The sequence below is a fragment of the Vidua macroura genome, chromosome 2 (genome assembly GCF_024509145.1).
Source record: "Vidua macroura isolate BioBank_ID:100142 chromosome 2, ASM2450914v1, whole genome shotgun sequence".
NCBI classification, from domain to species: Eukaryota; Metazoa; Chordata; class Aves; order Passeriformes; family Viduidae; genus Vidua; species Vidua macroura.
In genome coordinates, this window is record NC_071572.1 from 42758814 (window position 1) to 42780373 (window position 21560).

The 21560-nt window shown below is 36.3% G+C and overlaps 1 protein-coding gene across 6 annotated transcripts in view; it reads right to left on the reverse strand.

Moving 5' to 3' along the window:
- GPC5 (glypican 5) overlaps window positions 1–21560 on the reverse strand; it is a 234554-nt gene that overhangs the window by 25035 nt on the left and 187959 nt on the right. For all 6 annotated transcript variants that reach the window (XM_053970041.1, XM_053970047.1, XM_053970046.1 and 3 more), the window contains one exon: window positions 16044–16164. In XM_053970041.1, the coding sequence (XP_053826016.1) occupies window positions 16044–16164 (121 nt within the window). The remainder of the gene's footprint in view (window positions 1–16043; window positions 16165–21560) is intronic.

Genomic DNA, 21560 nt, shown 5'->3' on the forward strand with positions numbered 1-21560 from the left:
TGACCAAACAATTAAGTGTTGCAAAGTATCTTATGACCTCAAGAGGTATTTTTTTTCCTAAGAGAGTATTTCTACAATGAAAAAAAGAAAAAAAAAGAGAATTTTTAGAAGCCTTTTTGCCATATCCAGACAGGAAAAAAAAATTGGCTTACCTGGACGTGGCATAAAAGCAAGATTCATTCTTTTCATTTTGTTTTGCAAAGATTCATGTTGCTTAAAGAGTTTTACAAAAAAAAAACATGGTTCCAATTTCACCACTTCTATAGTATAAAATGTTCACAGTCATCAGGATAGCAAAAGCAAAGAAATGTTCTCAAAACACTTCCATGAAATATTTTTAATTGCAATTATTTCCTATGGAAAGTTCAATGTAGAGAGAAGTTCCTTATGTTTCACTTCTACCTTTTTAAATTATGTAATTATGAAATTAGATATAGAAATATCAATAAAGCAGAAAATGGTCAAAATGGTTCTACAACTATTAAAGAGTCAGCAGATATTCAATGTTAATAAAAATTTTAATACATTTTAGTGAAGTGTGTGCAGTTTGGGAATACTCTGAGCCTTTTAGTTCTACTGAGTTTACTAATAGTAGGATTATTGATCCTGTCAAGGCAATAAACTCTGAAATAAAATCACTTCATCAGCTGATGCACTGATGATTAGTGGATCTCAGAATCATTCAATAGAAAGCAGAAGATACTACTTCAGTAATTTTTAAAGTAGAGTTGCTTTTTCTCTAAGTCCCAGCAGTATCTACTTCGTTTCATTAAAAGCTCATCAAAACAACAATCCTCATTTTCTAAAAAATAACCAACATTTTTTTACATTGCTAATACTGAAAAAGCGGGTAAGAGATTTTTAATCTCTTATTTTCAAGAATCGGGCAATCATATCCAGCTTTCAAATAGAACAGTTTAATATTTGTAGATGGTTTGGAAATATTTAGGTATTTAAGCAAAGCAGAAAGAACTGAAAATATAAATTCTTACTACCATCTTTTCTTGTGACAATATGATACACTAAAATCAAATATATAATCCGAAAAGAAATTAGGAAATGTTGAATACAATACCACAGTACAACTGGATTAAGGAAATAAACAGTTCATATATTTATCCAAAGGTTCATCTATCACACTGAAATATACTACTATATTAATAACATTATTCAAGCTTTTATAGAATAAGGCTTAAAAAAAAAAGTTCTCTCAAAGAGGCTTTTTACTTTTCTTGCTGAAGATTTTTGTTCCTATTTATTTCACTTTTGACCATGAGTTTAAATCAGCATGGCTTCTGGAAATTCAATGCAATTGAATTCACTTTCTAACACCTTTCCATGGAGTTTCTTATTTTCTCTAGGACTTTATTTTTTTGCTTATCAATTTTGATTTGGATTCTCATTTTGTTATATTATTTTTCCTCTGGTTCTTTGATACTTAAGTTTCTACAATTCAGGTACATCTTGTACTCAAAATCATTACCTTTCAATCATATCAGAACCAGTTGTTCTTATATCCCTAATTTTGTACTGCAAACAGATAAGAGCTGGGTAAAAGCAATCCTCCAAACCACTCCAAACCAGCTACAGAAAACTCTGAAAAGAAGAATAAGGAGAAGAGCACTGAGATGTTTCTCAGATGGGCATCCTGAAGATTGGCATTTTTGCTAAAATTTTGCGTCATGAAAATAGATCCTGACTTAATTATGGTCATTCAAATTACTCCCAAGAAATTATCTTATCAGAGGGTTTTAATGACATTTACATGTCTGGGGAGCTTCTAATAGGTTTTAGAAACATACAGTATTGTTTATTGTTGTGGTGCAGAAAAGCAGTCAATTTGTTCTTAAAAAACAGGTGTCTTAGGTCCACATGAAGAAATGAAAATAGAATTCAATGTTGCCCATAATTAAGTAAATTCCATATTCTTGGCCAAATATATCTAAGAAAGATACCTCAGTTTGGACTGTGGTTATACGAAAATGCTGAAATAGAAAAAAATGAGACATTCTAGAGTATGATTCACACCTTCTCAAGCCTAAAGTGCCTCTAGAGGTGTCTTTTTCCCTTTCCTGCAGAGAAAGCAATCCATTTAAAGTATTTAAGATTTAAATTACTCAGGATTTGAGCCCAGGCTACAAATTTGCTTTCAATATCAAGTAGTGATAGGTATTCATGTTACTCTGTATTTTTCAAAAACTACAAAAAATATCAATATACTATATTCCTATCCTGAAGGAACTTGCGTATTTCACAGCCTGAATAATGAAATGGTCATATAACTTAGAAAGCAATAAAGGCAAGACTCAAAAATTAACATTGTAGTGCTTGAAACTTATTATTATTTTAAATGTACTGGCAAACAAAAGGGAGAGAGAGTGAGAAGAAGGGGAAAAGAGAAAGAAGTTGAGCAGAATCAAAAATAAAATAATTTTATAAAACTAAGTCTTCATCTAAACCACCCATTCCTGTAAAATATAGAAGTACAAAGGAAAAGAACACAATCTCAGGGTGTACAGATTACATTCCTTTTTGATCTATAATACCAAAATGTCTAATGCAAAATTGCCTTGAAATAATCAAATGAGGGTATAGTTCTCCATATTATGCAAATTTTAAAAATTAAAAATCTTCAATTAAGTTTTTTAAAGCTGAATATGGAATCAAAAATCAAAATAATTATGTAGGGGAATATTTTTAATATAAACTATTATACAATTATCAAACAAAAATAAAATATAATTTAAACATTCATAGCTGCTTATTTGTTCCTATATTTCAATTATTAATACTTTCTCTTGTTTTTTTGTTTCTGTTAAATCATTTATTTCTAGGGGTTTTTCCTTCATGTTGAAAAACAGTTTTAGGAAAAATTAGAAATTCAATGAATGAAAAGTATATGATGTTTAAACAATTTTTTCAGTTAGAAGAACTGGTTTCATTTAAAACCAATACTTTTTCTCTTTTAGAACTTCCAAATAATTACTTTCTCACAATTCCCCCAAACTGTCTATTTTATTACTTGCTATGTTTTTATACACCATTATTTCTTGATAAAACTTCTGTCACACAGAAGTTTCTAACTGAAGAGATTTCCTCCTAGATAGGAAGATACACATCTTTTTACTGATGTGTATGAAAACAATTTTTTTAAAACTGATGTTTTATGAGGTGACCTCTTCACATATAAGCCCCCAAGTTATATCAAGCTGAATATTTTAAGAGATTTCATTTTACTTACACGAAAAATACAAGTGTCTGTTTACAGCACCTGCAGACTTTAACTACAGTTATCCAGCAGAAAAATACACTTAAATCTGACCAATCCAGTGGTCTGGAATTGCAAAAGGAGAAAAGTCTGTTCCTTGATTATTATGGTATATTCTAAAAAGTATCTAAATAGATATGCCCACACTTCACCAGCTAAATCCTAAATTTACACTCTGGTCTTAGCACATTCCTCATACAAAACTTCCTTAAAAGGGCTGAAAGAAAATCAAACAAGTGGCTTTTTGAAGCATCTGCACAGAAAGCCAGTATAAGCAATAAAAGCAATAACAAAGGCACTCTTATTACATATAGTAACTAAACAAATCACAGTACCTTACCTGGCTATGGTGAGCCCTGTGAGTTGTGTAGATAAGATATGTAATAACTTTTGGATATGAAAAAATATTAAGGGTACATGTAGATCTATTAAAAAAAAAAAAATCAAAAAAAGCTCTGGAGACAACATTTAAGCTGCTGGGAGGAAAACTGAAGAGCAAGTCCTCCATAGTAGCATTTACTGACATACTTTGAGAATCCCACATGCCTCCAAAAACAGAAGTAGAGGAACAATATTAATCTAAAGTTGAAGAAAAAGTGCAAGGAAAAAAATCTGATTAATTAAGAACAGTAGACACTAGAAATTAATAGGACGAACTAATTGCAGCTGAACTGTAAAGGAACCAGATGGCTGGCACTTCAAACAAGGCTTCAAATAGGTTGTAAATAGTTCTTAAACAGAAGAATGGGGGAAAACTGACAGCTATGATACAATATGTACTAGGTATGCAACATTGAACTGTAGCATGGAGGTACAGAGGTTTAGAGGAGGACTTCTAATGAATGAAATGATAGAGAAGAACAACAGTCAAACAGAAGGTGGAAAAAACAGATGAAATGGATTAAATTATTACAATAAAGAAAAACACTTCCCAAAGTGCTTCCATGTAACTATAGAATAACATGCTCCATGATTAGGATGCTACCTGATTCTTCAAAATCTGTATGAGACTTACTTGGAAAGAAGATTGTTACATTCCTGTATATGACAAAGGTGTGAAATCAGGGGACAAAGAAATAAAGGAATTAATGATGGATAGTTTTATAAATGGTAGCCTTACTGTGATGCAGTAAGGTCTGGTAGAGATGTTTGCAGGCTTTTCACGAAAAATTAATGTGTTTATATTTATTGACACATTATACTGCAGTTTTTTGTTTGCCCAGATCTGTGTGCTTTGATAAATTCAGCAGACTTGAGTAAATAGTTCTGTTGCAAGGCAGAGTTAGGGCAAGGTAGCTGCATTAAGAAGAAAATTACAGTTCAAGGAAATAGAATTGGAATTTTGCAGGCTCTTTCAATCTTATCACTGTGTTTTAATCATAGCCATTAATTATTTGCACTTTAAAATGCCTCCCTATCTTTCATCACAATCAAGACAAAAGTTTTCACAGAGGCTATAATACACTTCTCTCCTTTCCTGCATGACTAGTTAGCAGCTAACAGCAAGACCTTAACTCAGATATTTAAACTAATATTTTCAGTTATAGTCCTGACTGAATGGGAAACAATTTTCTTGCTTTTGAGCTGGGTTGTCATTGTCCCAGACCTACATACCAACGGGAAATATAGAAGGTCAGATACCTGTTAAAAGAAATGTTGAATATGACAGGGAAGTGATGAAAGTCATGTGATTATTTGAAAGAGGAAGAGGAACTGGGGAGGGTCAGGAAGCAGAAATAAAAAACTGACAAGGGGAAACTGGACCTGGCAAAATAATACTTGAAGGATTACAGAAGAAGGATAGGACAGTTCTGTATTCACTGTAAATATACATCCCATTAACAGGCAGAAAATAAAGGAAAACACTTTTATCTAAAATTAGCTTACAGTACTTCTATCAGCAAATGCCTTTAGTCACCACAAAATTTCATCATTTGCACAGCCTGTACTATGGGCCAGTATACCTATGAGGAGATTTATACAGTAATCACATGTCAAATAAACTAGATGAGGATAGTGATTACTTTTAATTATTTTGCTCAACTGAAGTGACAAGCAAGTTACAAGAGAATTTTCTAATCAAAACATTATCATACATGAAAAACTGGGCTCTGTATATTTTGTTTAGGAATTTACAGATACAGGATTGCTTTAGGGTTCCCTTTAGAGATCCAATTAATTGTTTATTGCTTGGAGGTTTTTTATCCTACAGTTGTTTATATCAGTGCAGTGAGGCAGTCCACAGATCAAGCTGAATGACCCACTAAGAGAAAAAAGAAAAGTGCATGGAAAAGAGGAAGCAGAGGTGTCCCACCAATATCCCACTGCCAGAACAGCACTTAGTACAATTATCACCGGTTCCAGAGTAGGAATGAAAAAGAGGTATCTCCATTTTCTCTACAAAGTATGACCTAAAAGGATGGAGCTTCGCAAACAAGTTAGGGCGGGTATTTGGCAGCAGAATGTTTAGATCTTCTTCAAAGCTTTCTTTGGTCTGCTCTTAAGGATGAAGTTTATCAGACACAGACAAGTGTTAAAAAGGCCAAAACACAGCATTAAGGAACTGGTAAGTATGCTGGTTTTAAGCCAACAAGTAAGATAATATTACTTTTAAGATGCAAGTTTTTGAAAAGTCATTTAAAGAAATGAACACATTAAAGAATTCAAATTAGACTCCACAATCTGTTTAATAAAGTATATTAAGATTGGTTTGATTTTTTTAAAGACTAAATTTGAAATTTTGAAATTTGAAAATTCTCTTTTTCAACGTAATAGCTAACTGTTGCATCCTGGGGTTCGGGTTTAGATTAGGGTTTTTAATTTATGTTAGATAGGTCAAGTTCTGTAATCCTGCGTACCCCCCGTGTTTCACCTCTCTGCGGTTGTTTGCTCCTAGCGGCGTGCTATTGGAGCATACCCCAATCACTCAGGCGGACACTCCCCATCCTTGCCAGAGAGATCCCTGCCAATCTCCCTGATGCCGCATCCCCACTAGCCCTGGGACCCAGGAACCACCCCAGCGCCGTCTTGGTTGGTCACTGTTGCTGGCGTCACCGCCACAGCAGCTGCCCCTATTGGACGGCAGGCCGTGGATCCTCTCGCCCCGCCCCTCCATAAAATCCTACCCCGCCGGCACCCAGGCGCCATTTTATCCCATGCGCGTGCCGGAGCAGTTGCGTCTTTCGATCGAACCACGCCACGTGACCAATAAACCGTTCCAGCCTTGCACGGAGTAAATGGACAATTCCTTACTTCTTTGCCAGATCCCTAGCGCACGGTAACAGAGGCTGGCCAGCCCACACGCCCAAGACATGGAGCCGTGTCCGGGAACCCACAGCAGAAAACCCTGGCAGCATGTGGAAGCTACGCCACAGCTGGGCTCCCAAGAGCTGCGTGCAGCCGGGGAGAACAAAAGTAAACGCCGCAGCTAACCTGTCTTGTAAAGAAATATGTAAATATCTATTCAATCAGGTTACTATCAAAGTTATTATTTTTTCTATCTTGACAAGTTTTCTTCTATGAATGTATTTTTTATAATATGCTTGTTTTAGAAGGAATTTAAAATCAGCATATTTATCAGGTTTCTTTTGGTGTTTTTTTTTTAATGTATCAGTCAGTTAAATACAGAGCAGTGTCATATTTCTGTACTGGAGAGAAGCTAAGAAACCTACCCACAAACATAGCACATAACCATAGTCTGCCAGGATATTTTTGTATTTTTTCTGTATTCTCTCTTGAAACAAAAACCGCTCTAAAAATGCACAGCACAGCTTGTTTCTGACACTTCCTTTTACTTCATAGTCCTGAACAGCTTTGCTGAGACTTCATGCAAATTAAACAATTCACCTTTGGTACTGATTTTTCAACTGCTCACTGACTTACCCTCTCAAGACAAAACCAGGGTTGTGCTGAGCAAAATTTGTGACCTTAAACTATATGGTACAGTTTCAAATGCAGTTTGTGTTATCCACATGGATTTCAGACCCACAGAGTTCAAAAGCAGTTGAATATTCCATACTGTGCTGCTGCTTTCCACAATTCCAAAACTTCCAAAGAGCAGATGAGTTCTTTAGGCAACACACTCAGCCCTCATAGATAACATGAGAATTCTGTTTATAAGATTTCAGTGCAACAGATTGCTTTCCAGATGGATTTTTCTTGTGCCTACAGAACACATTGCTTATTTTACAAACTGGCAAGGAGAACAAATTATGATGATGCTTGCAGCAAATGACTTGCTCTGTATTGCTCTCCACAGGTCACTGCCTCCAAGGATTTCCCAGGACTGAGACCAAAAGGAAATAGCCTGTCTCAAATAGGAAACATTCAACATGCTCAAAAAGGATGCATTATTTTCAGGCCAGAAAGTCTGTAACCAGCAACATTTTTCCCTTAACAGTTAACCACTGAAATGCTTCTGAAATGCATGGGGTTTTTTTTTAGGTGCTTTGTGTTGTTGTGGTACCTGTTTTATTTTAGATGTCACAATTAAGTATAATGACTGCTGCACATATTCTAAGAAATGGTCTTATGATCACTGATGATAAAGAATCCTGTTTCCTTTGTGCTGTTTTATAATTGTTGACGACATCTTTTTATGTCCATAGTATTTATGACAGCTCTTCTCATGTGTATTACCTGGTGTTAATAGCAGATGAGTTAACACAGTATAGTCATAGAGTCAATAGATTCATAGAATAGTCTGGTTTGAGAGGGACCTTTAAAGGTCTTCTAGTCCAATCCTCAACCCCCCAGTTGCATTCTCCTCAGCTGTGACACTTGGACTGACAAAAGGCAATGCATTCCCATCAATATTTTCAGAACTGCTGCTGTATTTGAACACTCTCTGCTCCTGTATACAGTCCACAGCTGGCAAACCAAAGTGGGACACAGTGCTCAGCCAGCACCAGTGCACAAATGGACACCCAGCACAGCCGTACTGCTTATGCCCTTGATATGTCAGCCTAGAGGAACCCCTCACACAGGAATTTCCATGGCACTGAGGAGACCACTGCAAGACCATGTAAATGGCACTTACACCTTAATGGTACCTACTGTCCCACTCCTGCTTTTCCTTTTTAATGTATTTGATTACATACAAAGTATTTTCTTAATGTTACTGAGATGTTGACAGATTACATCTGTCATTAATCAGTACTAACAGGAACAGTAAGTGGCTTCTTAAATTTTTGTTGATACTTTCCTTCCTGATGTGATATTATTCTATTATTCTTTAATAATATGCTCTTAAGCCTCTGCTCTTAAGAAGCTGTCAATTAAAGTAACTATGGGAAGGCTTTGTGATGCGTGTCAGTTTTCACACAGTTAGAGCCACTATTTTATTTCCACTTCTGATTAGAGAGTTGATATCCTGCTTAACTTTTAAAGTCCTATTTGAAAGTATTTTTGAAAGTCCTATAAAAAAATCTTTTAAAGTCCTATTTAATACTGCTCTGCATTTCTCTTCCCTTTTTACCAAACATGTTGTTCCAAGCATGTCAGTTTGAGAATATTCCTCTATTTATTACTAATGAAATAATAATATTGATTTCAGAAGTACATATTATAACAGTGTACAAGTGTGGTTGTCTCTATGAGGAGCAGGTGGACCTGCGTCAGCCTCTTACAAAATCTCAAAACTCTCCTTCCCTCATCATTGTACTTGAAATTGAGAACGTAGAATAATGGTCCTGTTTTGCTAAAAAAACCTAACACAAGCAATTTTTACCAGCTATAACAGTGTCATGGTTTGATGCTGGCGCAATGCCAGCACCCCCCATGAAAATACACCTTCCCCAATAAGTGCTGTGAGATGCGATCAGGAACAGAGCAGAGCAGGCCCAAGCTTAGAAATAAAGGGAAAAAAAAACTTTATTAAGCTACTTCTACTATAAAAGACACACACACTAAATCCAGGATGAAGACCCTCCAAAACACTCCTCCTCCCCACATCCAATTTCCAACAAACCACAATGAGACACCACCCGGGATTCCTGATCAAATTGCCACCCTTCAGATAATCAATACTCAGTCCATCAAGGGGAGAGAGGAGTCTCTCTTGCACCATAGACCCCCCCCCCCCCCCCCCCCAGGAAACACAATTGCAATCTCCTGGGTTTCCATGTCACACATGTCAACTGCCCGGAAAAAATCTGCCAGTGTGACACTCTCCTTTCCATGTCACAGTGCTCTCACCACCGTGCATGGACAGACTGCTCATAGGGCTCCTTTAAGGATGCTTTGCCAAGGACCAAAAGAAACAACAGTTCAGCTTCTCATTTTGGGACCACAGTTCCCCCTATTTTCTTCCTCCCCTGGGGCCGAGGGTGTCAGGAACAGAGATCATCTTCCTGAGGACAGAGGGCATCACCACACCCTCCTCAGCTTTTCTCTGTTCTCTCCATTCTTGTGCTGGTAGTCGCTGAAGCAGGTCTCTTGGCTCACCATTGCATCCCCCTAAAAATGCAGTCTCTGTTGCAGGAGGAATTGGTTCAGTCAATGGCTAACAAGAAAAGTCCAGCCAAAAGCTACTTCATCATCTCCTCCCACCAAAAAAATTCGTTCTTCTAACATCTCAGGTCCCAGACTGTCTCTCTTCTACTTCAAATTGAGGAGGAGTAATATTTTACAAAGCCTTTATTTCCCAGGAAAGGGTTAAAAGTCTCAGACTCCCCAGATGGCTGAAATCTCTACCCAAAACTCCAACTCCCATGGCTGGGCACCTTCCCCCCATTTTTCCTTCTCCTCTGCTGGCAAATTCCAGGTGCTGTCAGGCTCTCTGTCTCTTTCCCTCTGAGGGTGGGGGGGAACAAAGGTATCTCCATTTCTTTCCACCCTTCCATCCACAGAGGGCCCGCTCGGTTCCAGTCCTTCAGCCCCTGGCCTACCTCTACCAGGCCACATGGCTTTCCCTCCCCCACCCAGCCTGTGGCTGGGTAGGGGAGAGTCTGCACTCTCTGACGACTGGAACCAAAGAGAGAGTTCCCCTGGAAGTTCTTACTTTTAACCCCCTGTGTTCTCAGAGGTGTGTCCATGCCTTCAGTGGTCACTCCAGGTGCCAATATCCAAACCTGACCACTGATTGGTTTGACCCTAACTTTCTGAAAAAAATTCACTTCCATGTCAAACCACGACAAACAGCAAACAATTTAGATGCAAAATAGACTTTTGTAGGTAGGATTTGCACCATAATGAATATGTCATGAGTATACTCATCTGAGTTGGCGTCACTATCCACCTAAGTAGCTAGAGAAGGCTGTTTTATCTTCTCAGCCACTGTTCTCTTCAAAAAAACTGATAAGAATTGACAGTATCTCCCTGCTGTATCAACAAATATGTTTTCTCACTGTGCACTGTGCAAGGCTTTATAAGAAAAATAAACATAATAAGAAAAATAACATAAAATCAAATGTTAAGGTTTTTTTTCTTTTTAAATTAGCCCATTATTAAAAGTTTTATACAAATTTGAACAACAAACAACTTCAGAAAGCCCTGTGCAATGTATACTCTTTTCATTTCAGCATAAATCCTATTTAAAAAAAGATACTTCACAGAAATAATCATTTGTTCCAAATGAACAGGACTTTGATTAGCCCTTAATAACTCTGGTAATCTAGTTAGTGAAAAACAGAGTACTCTAGGGAAACTACTACTAGTGTTTTAATTAAATTACTGATCAGAAAGACTATGTGGCTGGTGACTGTTTTTCTCAATTTATCTCCTAAGCATCCCAGCAGTGGGAGATGCATCAGCTAAACTCCACACCCTCCTAATCACTTTTTTTTTCTGCCTTCTACCTGTAAACAATATGTAGGTTTGAGTTTACACATAATTTTCAAGACATCCAGTCATCTCAGAATGTTCATGTAACTTTTAGTGTTTGACTTACAAATACCACCTTTGTGAGCAACAAAAAGGGTTTATACCTTCACTATCATCACAGAACTGTGAAGAAAACCTTTTCATTCCCAAGAGATACAAAAGCATCAGCAAACCTAAACTCCTTTGTGTACTTTTGAGGCTGGAAGTTGACATACATTTTAAAGGGAGGAGTATGAATCTCAGAAAATAAGTTCCCACCTAATTTCTAACTGCTTAATGTTTTTACAGGAATTCTGCCAGTATTTTGCATGCAGTGGTAATAATCAAGCACTTAACATATTGTTGGCACCAGCCAGCAGTCAGAGGCAGCTCTCCATAGTGGGGATAAAAGACTGGAACAGCTCACACAACAAATATGAAATAGACTTCTCTGTCAAATAGGAATTTCCCGATATCCCTACATCACTAGTACTCTACTATCATGTCTTGCCAAAACAAGAATTTGTTCAAGAGTTTGCTTTCAAAAAGACAGTAGCATTGTATTACTTCCAGAAATAAATAATAATAAAAAAAAGAAGCAGTGCCAACAAATCCCTGGGGAAAAAAATAACACAATCAACATACTGAGCTATTCTTTACCTACAGATTTGTTCTAACTTTGGATGAAACCAAAAAGCGTAAAAAAAAAAAAAAAAACAGTAAAAACAGAATCTAAAGCAAAATTAACATTTAGATATGCATTTGTAATATGAAATACAAAAAAAAACCTCATGAGAAAGTCTTTCCTGGTGCATCAAAAATAAATAGGCAGTTTAGGAACAAACACAGCTGAAAGCAATTCTAAAACCAGTGAATGTTGAATAGCTGCTGCATAAAGTGCACTGAAATTTTGCTTCTCACTTACCTGTTATTGAAAGGTACAAAATGCAGGTTACACTATATCAACAGAAAGCATTTAAGAAGAGAAAGGGAAAGAAAAGTTTAGAAAGTGAGTCTCCAAGAGCATTTTACCAAAGAGTATGTCAAACTACGTATCTGTCTAACGCTGTACTTCCCTCATTCCATGAGAAAGAATTGCATTTCAGTCACTAAAAAAGTAATCAAAATGTCTAATTTGTGACATATATACAGCTGCTGCTGTACACACAACTGCAAGTGCCACACCTTGTGTACGAATAATTTCAAAACATGGTTCTTTGTATGAGCAGGTGAGGATTCAGATAATATATTACATCACAATTTCCAATCCATACTTGAACAGCTCTTACAAAAACACATATTAACTTGACTGTGCTGTGGTACATTGATAAAAGCTTTTAAAAATGCAGATGAAAAATTTAGTTGTTAGCATGCCAAATCAGTGTCAAAACAAAGTCTCATCTCACTATTTTTGCAGCCTTTTTGAGACAGGTAAATGGGCAAATGGTAGCATGGTGAAACTGAGCACTAGCTATGCAATAATGACAAGTAGTAAAGGAAAAATTAGACTGTCACCAGCATTTAATGTCATATGAAGTAATGGCATTTACTCCTTTAAGGAATGTAAGCATCAATTCCATTAGGGACAGTTTGCAGCCCTTTGTGGTAAATATTATTTTATGCATATCAGCTAGCACTCTAGTGGTATAGCAGTGCAAGATGGGATCTTCTCCAAATAAGTTCAGACATGCCTTTTACTGCACCTAGAAATTGGAAATAATTTATTCTGAGAGAAGCATTTAAATTTCCAGTATGGTCACTAATGGTAGGTACCTCTGCAGATCTCCAGAGGGAGATTTGGTCTTCCTAATTTTGACAGGCAGACATAGGAGTATCTTCTACTATGGCAAGGTTTCCTAAAATGGGGAAGACTTTATTTAACCTGTAAATACAAGCTCCAAGTAATGTCTATTACTTTTAAAAGCAGTATCTTTTTGAGATTGAGATTGTCTTCTGAAAGAAGAAACACACTAAAAAGTCCGAGGTCCAATTGCCTGTAATCACAGCTCCAAAATATCATACTTACTTCATAACCTTAGTATTTGTACTTGCAGGAATGATTAATTAATCATGGTTTTAAATTATTGAGGAAGAAAGGAAAATAATTCCCCTTACTATTTACGCCATATGAAACTAACTTTGCTTGTCTTGATTACCTATTAGAGTGATAGTTGCAGACTGCAGTACATAAAATGATATGCACTGAACCCATAATTTGCCAGCCATGAAGATAAATTAATGAAGAGTCCATAATTTAAAACTCTGGAAAGTACCAGTCTGTACAAGTAAGGAGTTCTACAGAAGGTGACTTTTTCAAGCCATATTCAGCACTGACTGGTTCATATCTGTTCCCCTAATTGCACTTTGTTGCTGTGAATATGAACCTGTGGAGTCCAGGGTACAGATTACAGGTGTTGAGGTCCAACAGAATCAAAAACTTCTATTGATTTTTTGGTACATCCACTATTTACAGGAAAAGGAGGATTACTGTGAGCCTCTCACAAAGGAGAACTGCCCAGAAACCACAGCCTGCTGAAAAGAGATATTGTCACTCATGCAACCAGGGGTTGATTTCAGGGGTTTAAAGTCTTTAACAGGAGACAACCTGGAAAATACAGTTTAAACACTGGGTATTTACATATTTTAAAGATAATTCTTTGCTTGGGATTTTTATGCCTTTGTATAACCAACAGGAAAAAATGGAGGAGATGCTAAGAAATCCGTCTGTTTCTGTATGCAGGGCAGAATGGTCTTGATCTGTTTTCTGAAGTTAATATTAAATGTGAGCAGAAAGGGATCTCAAAAATATCTGCCCTTTTGCTATTTTCACCCTAAGGATGAATTAAAGTATATCGTTTTTAAATTTCAGAAATGATTAGTTTTGAAAAACTTCACCAATATGTTTTACTTCTACTGAATTAGCTATTTAAAATTTTGAAGTTCAGTAATACAGCTTGGATAGTATGTTAGGTTTAAGTATGACTCTGTCTCTGAGGCATCACCACAATCCATTAAGCTCCCCTTATTTTCTGCCCATTGTAAGCTTAATATGTGATTCATCTTTTTTCCTATCACACAAGACAAAAAGGCAATCTTTTGTGTTTGAATCTCTAATTTACATTCCTCATCTTCTTTTCCCAAACAGTAAATGGTGAAGAAGAAAGCTTTTTTAGCAGCTTCTTCAGCTGGGGAAAAGCAGTTATATGTCAGGTCTCTTAAGGATTTTGATACTCTCTTTATCCCTTGACCCTATTTTCATACTCAGAGCTACAAGGAAAGAAACTATCCTACAGAAAGAAAATATACTTGGAGGTTGGTAAGCACTTTAGTATGCAAATTGTACGTTCTTTTCCCCAAGATCCACTCAAGTCTTTAGGGACAAGGGCAAGTAAGCTCTCAAAATGAAGTACTCTATAATGGAAACATTCTATTCCAGTCTTTTAGGTACTCACTCAAGGAGAAAACAACACAACTTCAAGTCTCTAGAGGAAACCAACACAAACTATAAAGAGCAGTTTTAATATAAAAGGAAGAAAGCATTCCTGATAGATGGAACTTATCAAGTAATATTTACAAAGTTTATCTTTGTATATTATTTTGTAGTTATTAATTAAATCATGGCATCTCTTTTAGGGAAAATTGCATTGATTTTTACCAGCATTGTAGATGGCATTTTAATAAAGAAGAGAGACAAAAGCATGATGCTGAAGCTGCAGGGATAAAAAAGATATTTCTTTTATGAAGGAAAGAATAATGATTGCCTTTGAACTTCAGATCTAATGCCACTTCTCCCAGGAAACAACACTACTGATGGAAAAGAAATTTTTCTGTTTTTTTCTTTTTTTATTTCAGCACTCTTTGTTTTGTTGTCAGAGGAGAGTTATTGTTCACAATTAGAGATATAAGAACCAAGGGGCTTTACCGTGAAGCTATCAGTAATATTTCAACTCCACAAACCATGTGGGAAACTGCACTTAAAAGCTGTCAAGAAGATGTAAAAACAAAATTAAAGCAAGTCCTTAGATGGATTTAAATGCACTAGGCAAGAAGAAGAGAAGAAGACATTTAATATCTCTAATTCTCTTGTTTTGGGAATGGGGTAGAGAAGGGAAGTGGAGACAATAACAGTGAGAAGCTTCATGGCCTCCTTAAGTAGCCTCTCCTTTTACCTTTTAGTGCAGAGGAGAGGATACTGGGTTAAATGGGTCACTGACAAAAAATGCCTGTAGAACCTTTCTGGTCACTGAGTCTTCAGATCAGAGTGAAAACTTATATTTTTAAACTGAAATACAGAGCTGTCAGCAAAATAACTGTTGCCTTCAACAGAATTATGTTTTTGTCCTCTAGTTCTGGCTATCTGTGCATATAAATATGGCATGTAACCAGAGATACCTACAATCCTGTAAACTTATTACAATTTGATTTTACAGAACCATATTGGAATTTACTTGCTTGTAAGCCTTAAATTTAGTAAGTCACAAGTATGCACATCAGGTAACGAACACCAACTAATTTAGCAGGCATGTAATTTTCATTCAAACTTCCAAGTTTTTCTATCTGCCATCTAAACAAAAAACCTTGCAGCAGTACACGTTAAGAAAGAGCCTAGATTTAGTAAAGAGGGAAGAGGGAAATTATGTCTTATTGTTATGTAAACATATGCACCCACTTAATATCCCTAAATCATCCTGTTGGTGCTTCTGTACACTCACTGCAATGCTGAGCTGTGGTACTCGCAGGTACAGATGGCCCAGCTACCAGAGCCTCACTTCCCACACTTATCTGCCATATGCAAACCTTTTAACTAAATCATTTTTAATAAATGAAGTGAGACAGAGAGCAAGTAGTGTTTTGATGTAGATGTGCACTCAGCAGAAACTTGAATTAACCTTTATGGTGCACTAAATTAATACTTTCATTACTAGAGTGGTAGTTCTTTAGAACTATACTGTATCCATAGGAAAAAGCACCTTACCTGAATAACATGCTTCAGCTTGTCAATCATTTGACTTATTACAGGATCTGTTCCCTTCACTTTTACTTCTGGATTTGCAGACTGAGCTTTGATTCCACTGCCAACCACACGGTGCGTATAGCTAGTTTAATACAGAAACACACATAAAAATGGTTTAGTAACTTCCTCTATTCTCAGAGAGTCATCTTCTAGTTTGTATTATCTCTCATGGCACCAGCATACCTCTTTAATGAGATGCATTAATTTTGTGCACATATTTTTCACAAAAAAGAAATACAACAAAATATAATTACTACATTCCACAAAGTTCTGTTATTTTATTTATAAGCACTTTAAGTTTACTGCAAACTTTAATAAAGAAAATTATCTACATTTTGTAGCATGAAACATTCAGCCCTGTGCATGTCTTTTTGTGTGTGTGTGCAAAAAGACTGTGCTCCATTTTGATTTTGCTAAATACAACAACATAATGATTACCTTAATGTGTGACATTTCAGGTTTTTAAAACAAACTCCAGATTCCATACACACTGTATGTTCAGAAATAAACATGAAGTTTTTTAGTGTTTTTGTGAGTGCATGCACAGACAGAATATTTATTGTAAGATAACAGCCACATTGTGCATTAATTATTTAGCATTACATAAATTATATAAGAGTAGGCTAAAATGTACTTGATATATAGATATATAAAAAGAAGCTAAAAACCAGATATAAGCTGATTCAAAAAAAAATTGCTTGAGTAAGTAGAACATTGTTTATAATATATCGAAATTCAAAATACAGTAAATAACTAACTACCAAACAGGATTCTGTAGCTTATTAAGAAGCAATTCTTCATTCAACTTACCATATTATATATAAGACTCAAGTTTATGCAAGAAAAGCTGAATATCTACCTTCTCATCACAGATACTGTACATTATGCAAATACTCTCCATATGCTATATTTTTTCAGTGTACTCTACGAGAGGACAGCTCTATATCTCTCTGTCTCCAAAGTATTTTGCCAGCTGTTATGCCATAAGGAAAAGAAAGAAATAACCTTATCAGATTAAAGAAACATCTAATTCCTGCCTGTTATATACACATATAAGCACAGAAAAGACAGCACATTCAAATTTTGCAGAATTTCTTTTATGAAAAACATTACAGGTCCTCTTAACTCTGCAGAAAAGCTTGCATATATGCTCAACAACAAATGCTGTGCAGTAAAGTAAGGTTACTACATAACAATATTTTGTCCTTGATCTTTACTTAAATATCACTCTAAATGAGATTTAGGATATTCCTGAGGAAGTGTACACACTGAATAAATTAATAGCTCATATTCTTGAAAAGGTGTTACTTTGATTTACAGAAGACAGCTTTTTTTGCTGCCTTGTAGCAATGGAGCCATTTACCTGCTTGAAGTGATGGGGAAAAGCTTTGTATATAGTGGTGTGCACAAAGTCCACAGTCTGCCTGCTAGTCTTGGGCCATTGTTTAATGCAGCAATTTGGGATGGGTCAATAAACCTTCTGGTAATTCTAAATGTGAAAAAATTAAAGTCAAACATAAAAACCTTAAAAAAATTTCTTTGGCAGTAATTTGTGTAAAACAAAATATATAAATAAATAAGGAATTAATTCCAGCTGAACAATGCTGCAGTGACCAGAAAAAACAAATGGTTTAGCTCAACACCCTAGTTTAATGCAACAGCAAAATTTCTCTTCACACCATAACACTATAAAAAATCTTGAAGGTTATGTCTGTTCTTTTAATCCAGTGGTCTTGTTCTGTTTCACAGCATGAAAAATCTGTGTTCTCACTTTCTGTCACTCAGAATTCTTCAATTAACACCTTTTTTTCAAATGCTGCAAACCCAACTATTGCACATTTGTCTGTGAACTGCATAACTGTGAAAAAGTTTCTCTTTTTTTAATTCAGTGATACTCATTTCTCTAACCATGCAAGAAGAAATAAATCATGCAGAAGCTGAAAGTTCCCTAGACTACAATTTTATTAGTTTCACTCACCTGAGAATTATTTGGCAATGACTCATTCAAGACTGACTATCATTTCTTTTTCAGCTATTTCTACAATGAAATCAGAAGTCTTGCACAGCTGGTTTTTGCTGTAGGACTGACTCCCTGCTTTCACATGAGAGAATGTAGCTGGGAAAGTAATGCTGTCTTGAGAGTGGACCTGATATTAGGAGTTTCAATCACGTTCTCCAACCTCTTCAGAGTTAACATTCTCTAAATTCCTCTTCACCTTTTTTCAGCTCAGAGTGGGGAAGGGTAAGAAGCTGAAGCAGAAGTGACATGCATTGAAACAGTGACAAGTAGCACACTAGTGCTTGATAACACCACATCTTTAAGTCCATTTGCATTGAACAAATATTTGGATCAAAAGGTACTGGTAGTAACAACCTTGGTATTACTTTTCTTATTTCCTCTGAGCTGTTTAGCACCTTTCCACCATTCTTTCTCATTACTGACTTTTCCCTCACCAACACCTCACATGATCCTTTTCAGTGCTTACAGAATGAATTTGTTGTTTTCCCTGCTTTCTGCTGCCTGCAGGCTTCCTTATCCTCCACAACATTTCCAAACAGAACAGTACACCCTTCCACCTAGAACCTTCACAAATACACTGACTGCCCCCAAACTCTTCAAACCCTTGTTTGTGAAAATGACACATTTTCATGTGAATGTGAAAACTGACACATTTCATCCCTTCTCCTGACGTTTTTGTCTGTTACAGGGGCTCCAGAAGATTCCAATTAACATACAAGTTTATGTCAATAGAGAACATACCAATCCTTATATACCAACTCTTTGGACCCAGTACTGGTATAATCGCTACACATTCCAAAGTTTTCTGGTTCATCAAATTTACTAGATATTTACCATATTCCACCCTTGACTCTTAAAGGAGTTGATATTTCTCTCCTTTAAAAAATCTTTATACTTTTGAAGTGCTATGTTGTTATTCAAGCTTTGAAAAGATTTTACTCCTTTGAGAGTTTTAAATTTTGTATTCCAAGACTTCAGTCTTGAAATTGATCCTCCAGGTTCTGGATGTGAGTTCTCCTCCAGGAACATACTGGGAGTAACCATCACATATGGAAAATTAAGAGCTGGATTGCAAAAATTAAGATTAATTTAAATGGAATTCAATTTGGAAGAATATTTTGCCCAAAATATATTTGGTTTGCTTGGCAAAAGTAAAGCCCAGGGATGGCTGCAGGAGTGGCTTCTGGGACAGGGTGCCAGAAGCTTTCCCCAGAGCAGAGCCAGTGCCAGCCAGCTTCAAGAGCGACCCACTGTTGGCCAAGCCCAAGCATGTCAGTGATGGTGGTAGTACTCCTGTGACAACATATTTAAAATGGAGATAAAACTGCTGAGCAAGAGGAAGTGGATGAGATGGATTGAGAACATGAGAGGAACAGCCCTGTAGACCCATAGAGAGAGGAATCTATGCTGGAGCAGGTTTGCTGGGAGGTGACCCTTGGAAGGGCCCACACTGGAGCAGCCTGTTCTTGATGTACTCCACCCTGTGGAAAAGACCCAGGCTGGAGCAGTTTGTGAAGAACTGCAGCCTATAAGAAGGACCCAAGTTAGACAATTTTATGGACAGGTGACTCCCATGGGGTAGACTCTGGGCTGGAGCAGGGGAAGAGTGTGATGAGGAAGGAGTGTTAGAGACAGTATGCAATGAATGCCCAGATGTGAGTACCCTCAATATACTGAAGTAAATTAATATATATGTTTGCATTTTTCTTCCTAACCCATATTAAATTTGCTTTCACTGCAAGGTGATCCGGCTTTGACCAATTGACATTAAAAACTCTCATTTAACTTTGAGTTTGTTGTAATTATATGCTCTGACAAGTCATAAGGCATATTGAAAACCTTTTTTCTTTCTTCAGGTGTATAATAAGGCATTGACAAAACCTTATGAAGTATTGCTTTGTTGATTTTTACCATAAAAGTAAGATTATGAAAGTCAACATATTTTTGTTTAATCTACTCTTTGTCTTGAAATGGTATCTTTTGCCTACAAAAATTATAAATTACTCATAAGTTGTTGTTTCATACTTCACATAATTGTGTTTAATTAACAAATATCTATAAATCTAACATCTTCAAGTATTCTAATGTAAATGAAATTATCTGTCGAAGCTAAACAGGCTATTGGGAATCTGAACAAGGTACACAAAACTTCATCCCTGTAGACTCACATTTACATGCAAAATTTGTTTCCCTTTATTTGGGGGTGGGAGGAAATATAAAAATCTCAGACTCTTGGTTTGAGAGACTTCATTAATTTTAAAGTTTTAATATGGCATTAATCACTTTCTGTTTCTCTAACTCCTAATGTACAAGTAATGGGAAAAACATTTTAAGGATCCCCACAGAGGTAGTCTGACTTAAGCAAGTGTTGCTCAGATTTGAATCCTGGGGAAAAAGAATGACAAATTTCTTGCTAGAGAAATAATAGACCCGCCATCTGTGCTCATTTCTGTACAAGCATGGTAATGTATCACATCACTTTAATAGGCAGACTTGGTCCCCAAGTACTATTCATTTTCATCAGCATTAGGAAAAAAAACCCAAGAACAAATATATTTGTATTCTATAAACATGTTTTAAAGTGATGAATAACAAGGTGCCCATTTTCTGAGCTCAGTATATGAATATTCATATAAATTACCTATTACTCTCTATTGTATTTATAAATACAATTGGTGGGGTTTACTTTTGATTCTCTCAAGACCTCTGATAAAAGAGAAAATCATGCTTTATTTGCTATCACCGGTTTCTTGGTACATGCAGTTGGAAAAGCTACTAGAAGTAACAAATACATCAATTCTTGTATTATTCATTTTGGGTGGGTACTTCAGGAAGATCTGTACATGTATATCCCTCCAGCACAAAATAATGTTTTTGTGACAACAACTAATACTTCATATTTATGGTCAACAACTGATTTTCCTTTTCTAGTTCCTTTTAGGCACTTTGACCATGTTTCAAGTGGGAGATTAAAGTAATGAAAGGTATACTATGACAGAAAAGTTATTTTCCAGAATATCCCTAAGTGCACTGACAGTCAAGCCTCTCCCAAGAGACTTGGTGGTATTCTACACTTTAGCAAGTTTAGCTGGTCACTCCATCCTGATGTATCTCTTTCAACTGCTACCACCACCACCACTTCTGGTCACCAGTGGTGTTCCTCAGGAATCAGTATTGGGGTCTGTCCTTTTGAACACCTTTATTGATGGTTTGGAGAAGTGGCTCTAATACAGCCTCAGTCAGTTCACACATGACACCAAATTAGGTGAGAGGGTTGATCTGCTGGAGGGTAGGAAGGCTCCACAGAGAGATCTGGAAAGATTCAAACAATGGGCTGAGGACAATGGCATGAGGTTCAGCCAGGCCAAGTGCTGAGTCCTGCACTTGGTTCACAGCAACCTCATGCAGTACCATAGGCTCAAGGAAGCGTGGCTTGAGAATTAATCATCAGAAAGGAA